The following is a 10,848-nucleotide window of genomic DNA, read 5'->3' as shown; positions in this document are numbered from 1 at the left end:
GGGCGAGCGAGCCTTTATTCCGTCCTGACGACACCGCCGACAATTTAAGACAAATCTTTAAACTATTCATATTGTTACCATGGATCGGGACACTCAAATTTGGGGTTCCCTCATGCCCCCACCATCGCAGCGCCCGACAGAGACTATGGGAACCCCTTGTGGCGCCGGCAGTTGAAGGAAGGAGCACCTCCTTTTTCATAACCCTAGGTAGACACAATGTGGATATATATATATATATAGTCACGGATTTTCCCTCTGATCCGTATTACTTGCCGCTCAAATGGATACGTGTAGCCCTGAAATTTCAAGTACAATATATAATTTAGTTTTTAACGTGACCAAGTAAAAAAATAGCCAATTTGTTGTCGAAAGTGACTACCCGCCAAATTTTAATCCATAATTACACGAAGTGCTGCTTGATGTCAGAATTATACGTTCCTTTTTTGTTCTGGGCAGCTTGTGTTTGTGAATTCTATTTTGACATGATAAATGCTACTATTATCTATGTCATACTTTAAAATAACTTTTTAAGTCTTCAACTGGGACTTTGTGCACAACGAGTCCCGGTGGACCGCATGTGTCTTCCTTTGGAGTTGAGACTAGCGGCGCCACAGCGGGGAAGGTTGATATTGAGAAAAAAAAATCTAAATGTACATACACCCGATGCACCAGACATCTACTCAAGCTAGAAAGTGTTTCATAAAAGAAGAATTAGGTACTTCTTCTGTTTTAAAATGTAGTGTATACTAAATTTTTTGAAAGTCAAACTTTGCAAATTCTAACCAAATTTATAAAGAGAACTATTTATATCTAGAATACATAATATATAAAATATGAAACTACATCTTGTGATGAGTATAATGATTATATGTTTGGCATTTTAGATGTAAACGTTTTTCTTCAGAAACTTGGTCAAAGTTGGTGAGGTTTAACTTCTTAAAAATTTACATGCACTACATTATGGAGCGGAGGAAGTAATATTTACAGCACATATAGGCAAAAGATTAGAATACATGACGTCAGGGTGATTTATGTATAAATTTTGGATTTTTATAACTAACTCAAAAGTGAAAAAAAATAGCATTGCTCTTTTTTAGTTGGAAAGGAATAACTTAGCAGCAATGATGGACTTTATTTGATACCTAAAATACACCAGCTTGGTTTCAGGTATGTCTACATTATTTCCTCTCGGTGGCTTCTGCAATGAATTCTTATCTGAAGTCTTATGACATGTTAGATACCAATGTTATCCATGTCATAGATATCTTTTTTGAAGATAATATTTTAAGATGTAAAATGGGCCTGGGTGCATCGCCTGCATATCGAGTCAGGGGCGAACCGGATGTTCTCCCTTAGAGGGCGAGGGTAGGCTAGCCGCGCCACAGTGCATTCCTTATACCTGCTCTTTTACTCCATTTCAGATTAGTTAAATCATAACCGTGCTCTGAGTCGAATTTCATTTGAGTTCGCCGAAGACGACATCGAAGAAGGTAACAGGCCACCTGGGTTCCCGCCTTCCCGGCCCTTCTCCATCCCCTTGGCTGTTCCTTCCCCGCCCCTTAGTAGATGGGTTTACAAAATGCTATTCAGACAATGACATTATTCAGTACTCCCTCCGTAAAGAAATACTATGAGTGTTTAGTATTTCTCTATAGAGGGAATACTACACAATATGCACAATAATTTTCAGACATACCTCACATACGTACAGTCTAGAAGCAGTGTTGAATTAGTGATTATTTCGGTGAGATCATGAAACAGCACACCGCCAAAGTTCCTTACTGCTAGACATGATCAGAGATAAAAACTGCTCCATGGCTGGCTGGTTATATCCAAGACTGCACTTGCATTTTGTGTTATTTCTTACTCCCTCCGTTCCAAAATAGATGACCCATCTTTGTACTATCTTTGTAATCTGAACTCATGTGCAATACGCTAGCTAACACTACGCGTCTAGGCTTGCTATGAAGAAACTGAATAAAAAGGTAAATGACATAATAAGTCTGAAGGTCCGAGCAGTACAACAAACACAGAGAACGTCACAGTAACTGAAACTCGCCTTCTCCATGTAGAATTTGAGAAGACTTTGTTGTCTGCAGTTTGAGATTCCATTTAGTGCATGATATCATACATGCTTTTTTTCGCGCGGTTTAGAGAAATGGCCAAATCTCATCACCATCAGATAAACGAGAGTCTAGTCGATTGGTACTCTGCGCCAGGCCTTCCCTTCCAACATCAGGCACCGAGCAGTTGTTAGGAGCATGCATCAAGCAACAGCTTGCTACCTCAGAGCAATGATCCTGCAATGGTGACAGTTGTAACACTGACTGACCGTTCAAGGCAAAATTATAAGCAGCAGAAAAACATACCTATAATTTCTTTTGAGATGCATACACTACTGGATATGAATAGACAGTTAGAAACACATGAACACAAGTTCTTTTTTTTTTTGAAACACATGAACACAAATCATTTGCCTGTAGCCCGAAAGCGCACCATTAAGGGCCATTAACAACGTCTGGCTCCTCCTTGTTAGATCCGGCAGGCTGGCGCCCTGACCTGCTGCCTCACCTCATCTGGGCTGGATTTACTCGCCGGCAGACAACTCTGCAGGCGGCTGCTCTATTGGAGGAGTTTGAAACAAGCTGGACTAACCAGTAGGGCGAGGGCAGCACCTTGAGGCCTTTACGCTGTTTCACATCGTTGCAGCACCAGCAAGGTTGTATTGCGAATCGATGGAGCACTGGACAGTACTAGCAAGCCCGTATATGTGAAATTTTGAAAATCACCCTTCTTCATTAATTTCAGTAGACTTGTTTTGATCCTTGATTTATTTTGACTCTGATTTTGACCACAAAGAAGACAAGCAAGCGACCAAATCGTGTTATCAGACTACTACTTATCGGAATCATATAACGCGGTGCGGCCCGGGTCGAGCGTCGATCGCCATGACTGACGGTGCGTGCGGTCCAGCGATCCGGTCGGGCTCAACGGCGCGGACTGGTTTCACATGAGGAAAAAACCCAGAAAAACCGACGACGTGGCATGGCACGTGGACTTTGCAATCGAGACCCATGAATCAGAATGCTCACAAAAAATAGAAGTGGATAAACCCTGGCAACACTTTTGTTAAATGGGGTATGCCGGATGAAATTTTCTTAAATGGGGTAATTAGCGTCAAAAATGTCAAACTTAGAGGTAAAAATTGGAATTCACTCTACTATATATTACTCCCTCTGTTCCTGTTCCTAAATACTGTCTTTCTAGATATTTTAAAAAGTAACTACATACGGAGCAAAATGAGTGAATCTACTCCCTAAAATACGTCTACATATATCCATATGTGATAGTCCATTTGATATCACGGTTCCATTTGATATCACGGTTACACTCCGAGTTGAAGGCCATCTCGATGTCACGGTTCCATGACTTTGCCCGTTTTATCGCCACCTCGCGCCCGTCACGGAGCGTGCCGCGGTACACCGACCCGACGGTCGTCGTCGAACCCCTCCGTCGGCGCGCGTAGGGTGTCCAGTGTGAAATGCTTCACCATGCTGGACCCAAGCCGCAGCTCATCCGGCCTGGTGCGTCCACCTGCAGGTTTATGAATTACGTATAATTTTCTGTCAGATACCGTGCAAATATTACGCAGGTTTATGAATTGGAATTTTTTTTTCAAATACTGTGCAAGTTTATGAATTACAATTTTCTGTCAACTGCCTCACTTAACTAATCACTCTACGTTTTGCAATGATAATAATTTCTTGGCGTGATGACTCCTAGCTTTGGTGCTTCTGTGCACCACGGGGGACACTGACCCAATGCCAATGAAAAAATATATACTGGCATGGGTCAGTGATCCTGGTATGCATATGCACATGTACTATGTATATATGGTTTATATTATGCATATTGTGTTTAATAATTATATTTTCTGAACACTAAACTCTTTATGGAGTATATAAGGTTTTCCTGGAGAATTCCGCGCAAAAAAGGTTTTCCTGGAGAAATAAATGTCATGTTGGAATGGAAACGTAGATGGATTACCTGGCATAGCTCGATCCAACAAGAAACTTGATGGCCCGGTGAATGATAAATGCTGCTGGCAACAAGAAAAGTTTATGCTCAGATTCTTTTAGCATGTACTTCCTCCGTAAACTAATATAAGAGTGTTTAGATTACTAAAATAGTGATCTAAACGCTCTTATATTAGTTTACAGAGTGAGTATAATTTTAAAGGAGCAATGATAAGAGAAACCGTGGAAAACTTTGTTTCTATAACAGTAGTTTGGCAGCAAAGTTTTTTTTAAACCGTGGTAATTGAAAACCACAATATTAGTCTAGGTGGGCAAAGAATACTACAGTTTTCTAAAACCAATGTTTTTTCTCAGTTTTATATGTGTTTGGTTGCTGCTGTTTAACCAAAGTTTTGACCAAGTATTTTAACATGGATGACTGAGTAATTAGCGGCTGCTAACGTCGACCGGTTGCATGCAGCTGCCATGCACACGATCAGTCAACTAGATTGAAGAAATACCATCCTAGGAGTAGTCAACTAGTAGATTGAAGTAATACAATCCTAGGAGCGTGTTGCCATTATATGTCTATATATGTGCATGTACTTTGAGCCGGTCCTAAATTCTTTGTGCGTGTATATGCGCCATTTATACTGAATCGGCTAGTTAGCTAGCATATATAACCTGCTGATTATGAGTGTTCTCCAAAAGGATCAATCAATCTAATCCGTGCGCTACTCGCGGGAAATACATAGGCAGCCAAGGACTCGAGAAATAGCTTGTTGCGGACGAGTGTCCTCCCTGGTGGTGAGCTTGATTCAGTCATGGCACTGCAGAGAGATAGAGAGACTCGCACGCGACGCCGGCTGGAAGGTAGACTAATCAAACTGAATCGGCTATAACCAGGAGATATAATATGATCGTTTACCATATAAGAGAAAGAGGGAAAATAGAATGGGATCACTCTGAATATTTTTATCTTGATGTAGACGGCAACGTCAAGTGTGATCTCCCGGAAGATTTCTCTCTGTTCTGTTTTAAAAAAAGAGGTCGGGACCTCTTTTTCGAATACTGCAAAAAAAACATGGTTTCTAGCATACCGTGGTTTCTAAAATTTTGGTTTTTTCTGAAGCCAAACGCATCAAAGTATTCAAAACCTTGGTATTTTTCAGAAACCATGGTATTCTTAGAAAACTTAAAAAAAAAACTTTGCTGCCAAACGCAGCCTAACTGGCTTAGTCATTTATTGTTTTATTTCTCAAGTTTTCTAATAAGTAATAGCACATGCATGGTAAAATCACTGGGATATCCTTCTTTTATATCTCTTAGAAAGTTACTAGACATCTGAAAAAAAATCCTTAATTTCGTAATTATTATAAATACTAGTACTAATATTTTTCTCCTATAAAGAAAGTAAACACCAATATTAGATCTTCTATATCTAAATGGCTAGTAGTCCTTACTAAACCTAGTTCTCTTAACATGCAGAAATTCTCATGCTCCTATTAAATAGAGAAGTTTTAACTGCTTCCACAATTGTCTTGTTTAAATATTTTGATCAAGCTGAAGTCACTTGCGTTATTGCACTACATAGGGGGTGTTAGAAGTCGTCAAAGTCAGTTTGAGTACAAATCATGGAAATCAGTTACTATTTTTTCCAACCGGACTATCACCCCTTTCCATTATTTTCTTAACGGAAGTAAAGCATTTAATATTGTTGTAGTTCATGTTTGTTATCTAGTCATGCTGGCAAACTTGTACTAATGTGGTGTTTGGTTCTAGGACTTTTTCTAGTCCCAACTAAAAAGTCCCTAGTCCCTAAAAAGTCCCTCTCTGTTTGTTTACAGAGACTAAGAAGTCTCTAGTCCTTTCCTAGAGGTTATTAAATGACCATGTTGCCCCTAGTATATAGAAAAATAACAATCAAACAACACCATGAGGTGGAGGGCCAATGGGTGTATGAAGGGGCATTGTTGAAAAAGTCCCAAAAAGACTCTCCTTGAGAGTCTTCTTCATTTAGTCCCAAATGCCTAGTTTAGTCCCTAAAAAGTCCCTCCCGTTTGGTAAAAAAGTCTCTAAGAGGGACTTTTTCTAGTCCCTACACAAAAAAGTCCCTGGAAACAAACATCCCCTAAACCAGCGACAATTAATATGAATCGGAGGGAGTAATAAAACAAGTAACAACCCATGGTTTGAGTTGAAACCATAAATGAACACCCTAAGCATGTAGAGTACAATGCTGCTCCTAGTGGTGGTGTTGGTACATGGTACTGCCGTGACAAGTTTCTGTATATCGTACTGGACGTGACATAGCAGCAGTGAGAGAAGCAGCGATAATGGCAGTGCACAAGGAGTATCTCTGTTCTGCGGAAAAAGGAAAAATGCCTTTTTGTGGTAAAAATTACCTCAGTGTTCGTCTCTCCTAGTCCTCTGGGTGGGCTAATTTGTCACAGTTGGTCGGATGGTGTTGCAGAAGCAGCCACCGACATCACCTCATCCACCAACTTAGAGACGGGGCTTATCTGCAGCAGCAATATCATCAACAACAAAGGCACACAAATTATATACTACTACCTAATTTGAACTAAAATCACAACACTTATTTTTGGATCGGAGGGGGTAATATTTTTTACAGTGTTGTGTACCTTTGGGATGAATCAACTTATCAATGGACCTTTTAGTACCGACAATTTACTGGCCACTGTGAGTTAAAATTAACAATCATGGCTTATGTACTAGTATGAACCGTACTGATTTCGTTGACTTTCTGCGCTGAATTTCATTGTCCTTTTGTTTAGTGCTTGTAATATACTTCATTTAATCTCTCTCTATATATATAAATTAAGGGCCTCTCTTACTAATAAGGAACACAAGCAAATATGTTGGAATGTAAGTATTTTATTTTGTGGTACATTAATTGCAACAACTGCTCTATCTAATTACCAATGCATATGTTGTGATTATTTTCTGTTATTTTGGATTAATGGAAGTTGAAGGATAGATAATGGAACACTTAAGTAGTGCTCGTCTGGAATCAAGAGTTATATGTTGGGATAACTCACCTCAGAGCTTTCCTTAAGTGCACCACGATGCGGATCATCGGAATCAGCTTCCACCTGCATAACAAGCAATGACACTTCATCGGCTCATCCACCGCCAACAAATAAAAGTGGAAACACAACGGATCTACTTTCTGAAGTCGAATATGAACCATTAAATAACTATTTAAGGTTGGCTAAAAAGTAAGGATATAAAAAAGCTCCCAAATACTCCCACTGTAACTTAATACATAAGATGTTTTTTGACATTGTCAGAGTGTAAAAAAACGTCTTATATTAAGTTATAGAGGTAGTATAAGATTGTTGGAGGATGACATATTCCCAGAGTGAACATTACTTGAGGTCTTGATGATCTTGTCATGGCATCTTCGATAGAACCGTCCACACTTCTTGTTTCATGGAGCCGAGCGATTATATGTTGCACACTAACCGGTCTTTTCGCTGGGTTGGACTCAATACACTCTATCCCTATCTCAGAACATACCCGTACTTGCTCCAGTTGTATGTCTCTTTGTGATTCATCCAATCTGTTGCTCCAACTTTGAAGTATCTACAGATTGTATATGTACTTCATGAAAATAAGTGTTATAAACTACATATGTACTTTAATATACTATCCCAAAACACGATGTATTGTGTAATTTATTCTAAATAGAGTGAAATCATACATGCAACGTCTAAAAAGTATCATGGAACTAACAAAATAAATTAAGTCAAAGTTAAAATGAAGCCTTTATCTTAGAAAGGTGGCAAGGTGTTCTTACATCCTCAACAGCTTCATACCCCCTCTTTCCGGTTAGTATCTCTATGATTATAACACCAAGACTGTATAAGTCAAACCGGTATGTGACTTCACGGCTGCCGGATTCTGGTGCCAAATATCCCCTTCAAAAAATTAATATTTATCCAATCATTTAATAAGCAAAGGGTCTAATATAAATCATAGCATAAAGAAAAAACATATTTCAATAGGCTTAGCTAGCTCACATTGTTCCCCATATTTTTGTTGTGAAAGCACGACTTTGCTTTTCATCAAAGCACCTTGCTAGACCAAAATCAGCAATTTTTGGTAACATATTATCATCCAACAAAATGTTTTGAGGTTTAAGATCCAAGTGAAGAATTCGATTTTGGTGCAGGTAGTGTAAACCCTCGCAAACCCCATTGATTATTTTGTAGCGCTTTCTCCAGTCAAGTCCAGTAGATGCATCTATGTAAGGGAGAAGAGAAAGTCAGTTTAGTACCAGTTGACATACATGCAAACATTAAATCTTTGGGTCGTAGGTACTATACTGCATGGTAAGTTTTATACCGATGGGATATTTGGAACAAATAATCTTAAAAAGGAAATAAATGTGCAAATCAAACTTTGTCTGATATTTGGATTATGGACCAACTAATCTTTAAAATAAATTAATATGCAAATCAAACTTTGTCTGCCACATGATCCTACCAGTGATATATTTATCAAGAGTTCCATGAGGTAGGTACTCAAAGCAGAGCAATCTTTGTAGTACATCTGCCATGACAAATTTTCCATTGTAGCTTTCTGCTCTCCCTTGTGAGTCGACACCATATCCAATAAACCGTACCACATTTTTGTGATTCACCTTTATCAGACATTCAACCTCTCGGTGGAATTCTTTCTCGCACATATATGTCTTAGATAGTCTCTTCACAGCAATTGCCGCACCATTCTTAAGCACTCCCTACATTCGCAATAGTTTGATGGCATGAACTAAAATCTTGAGATCAACTAATATGTTAGTTGGACAGTTGAGAGTTGTTGTACCTTATAGACCACTGCAAACCCACCTCTGCCAATTTCCCGCTCCTCAGAAAATCGGTTGGTGATATCCTCCAGCAGCGATAATGGAAGGGCCTTCGGTTCTACCTTTTCATCACATAGCATGCGCTCCAGGTCGCTTTGTGTAGTAGTTGAATGGCGATCCATTTGCAATTACACACCACAGTATCCTGGAGAGTGAAAACAAGAGCAACCTTTCTAAATCATTGCTAGTGCCCACGTAATAAAAAGCATCGTAAGTGACCGGGAAATATTGTTGAAAGGTAAATAAGAACAACCTACGGACAAGGGCTTCGTTTTCCTCTTGTGGCAATCCCCACAAAATCAACCTAAATAGGAGGAACAGGGAATTAAGATTTTAGGTGTTCAAAGTGATCTGCAAAGTAGTCGATACAGCAAAGTGGATGGAAACCCCTTCATGGCCTTTAATAAAAGAAATGGATGGAGACAACCAAGGACAAGAACAGTTTTTTCTCGTCCAGAATCTTCGTCGGATGAACTAAGCCCGCGGATCCCCCGACCACACACACAAACGCAAAAGAAGGACCAATCCTTGGGGATGCTCGTTGAACCAGAAAGGTCCAATATTCACTGGAAGCAGGAGAATAGAACACCCGGGCTTGATCCAAGGAAAATGGTAAGTAGAATGATCTTCTAACCACGATCTTGTCAACAGATGCGGAAATTTTCCAGTAAGGGTAGCTAAACCACCCAATCGATAGAATCAGAGTACTTAACAGGACTGAAATCGGCTACGAACTATTTACTCCCTCCGTTCCGAATTACTTGTTTTAGATTTGTCTAGATACGGATGTATCTAGCTAGCGGAGGGAGTAGATCAGAGAAGAAGCATAAGATGCCAGTAGATCTGACAGGAATTTGCGCACCTGGTTGAGTGGCTGACAGCAATGAAGTAAATCCTGCTGATTAGTGAAGACCTGGATGCAAAGGTTAGGAGTCAGGCCGTGGGAGAAGCGATTGATGCGACATATGACCAACCGCTTGCTTCTTTCTGCCTTATCTTTTCCTTTCCTCTGAAGCTTTTTTTTAGAGAACCTATAACAAAAGGAAGGGCATAGAGCATCTCTAGTAGACCCCTTATATTGCGGACGCTTATGGTATATTTACAGTTTGCAAAAAACATGTTTTGCGGAGCAAACCCCGAACAGACCCCGCGAAGTGGAACAGACCCCAATTGCAGAATATTCTGTTTGACAATTCCGCTTCGCGGGAATATTCACGGAATATTTTGTTTGCCAGTTCCGCTTCGTAGGGTCTGTTCGACAATTAGACAATTTGACCACAATTCTGGTGATTGGCTTCAAATTCGAACAATCAAACATAGTTTGCGCGGAAATTAACCATAGTTTTCAATCATCACGCAAAAGAACCTCATGCAAAAGCAACCACCACCTCCATCACCATCTTCATCATCGTAATCGCTCTCCACCACCGCCACCGAAGCCACCATCACCTCCATGACCATCACCATCAACATCATCACTCTCCACCACCACCACCCATTCTCCCACCGGCACCGAAGCCATCAGACCTTGCGGCTATCATCCTTCTCTTCAAGACCTCTCTCCTTGCGATATCATGTCATTCTTTGGTGATGTCGTCCATGTCATTGCGGTTCATAGTCATGATCTTGTTCTCCTCGGCAAGGGCTTTTCTCTCCTCAATGGCGGCCTTGCGCAACCCCTCTTCCTTCAGTAGTTGCCACTTTTCTTACTTCTCTTGTGCCTTCTTCTCGGCCAACTCCTTCTTTGCCTCCAATGTCTTGGCTATTATTGGAAATATGCCTAGAGGCAATAATAAATAAGTTATTATTATATTTCCTTGTTCATGATAATCGTTTATTATCCATGCTAGAATTGTATTGATAGGAAACTCAGATACATGTGTGGATACATGGACAACACCATGTCCCTAGTAAGCCTCTAGTTGACTAGCTCGTTGATCA

General features: G+C 40.1%; 1 protein-coding gene across 5 annotated transcripts; it reads right to left on the bottom strand.

The window, feature by feature from the left end:
* Window positions 1-3,199: 3,199 nt before the first annotated feature.
* LOC125506832 (cysteine-rich receptor-like protein kinase 26) lies at window positions 3,200-9,937 on the bottom strand. 5 transcript variants are annotated; one of them, XM_048671538.1, is made up of 11 exons: window positions 9,770-9,937; window positions 9,161-9,211; window positions 8,868-9,052; window positions 8,529-8,784; window positions 8,063-8,285; window positions 7,840-7,960; window positions 7,413-7,625; window positions 7,079-7,132; window positions 6,422-6,538; window positions 4,048-4,099; window positions 3,200-3,594 (listed from the first exon to the last, which is right to left on the bottom strand). In XM_048671538.1, the coding sequence occupies exons 3-9, from the start codon at window positions 9,027-9,029 to the stop codon at window positions 6,464-6,466; spliced, it is 1,104 nt and encodes a 367-aa protein (XP_048527495.1). In that variant the 5' UTR covers window positions 9,030-9,052; window positions 9,161-9,211; window positions 9,770-9,937; the 3' UTR covers window positions 3,200-3,594; window positions 4,048-4,099; window positions 6,422-6,463. The 5 variants fall into 5 exon arrangements, with proteins under 5 accessions (XP_048527495.1, XP_048527496.1, XP_048527494.1 ...); XM_048671539.1 differs by lacking the exon at window positions 9,161-9,211 and having other exon boundaries at window positions 9,770-9,914; XM_048671537.1 differs by lacking the exon at window positions 9,770-9,937 and having other exon boundaries at window positions 4,048-4,102; window positions 9,161-9,760.
* Between the last annotated feature and the right edge of the window lie 911 nt (window positions 9,938-10,848).

The sequence above is a fragment of the Triticum urartu genome, chromosome 5, assembly GCF_003073215.2.
Source record: "Triticum urartu cultivar G1812 chromosome 5, Tu2.1, whole genome shotgun sequence".
NCBI lineage: Eukaryota > Viridiplantae > Streptophyta > Magnoliopsida > Poales > Poaceae > Triticum > Triticum urartu.
The sequence above is the reverse complement of the archived record's forward strand: the minus strand, read 5'-3'. Positions and strand labels throughout refer to the sequence as shown.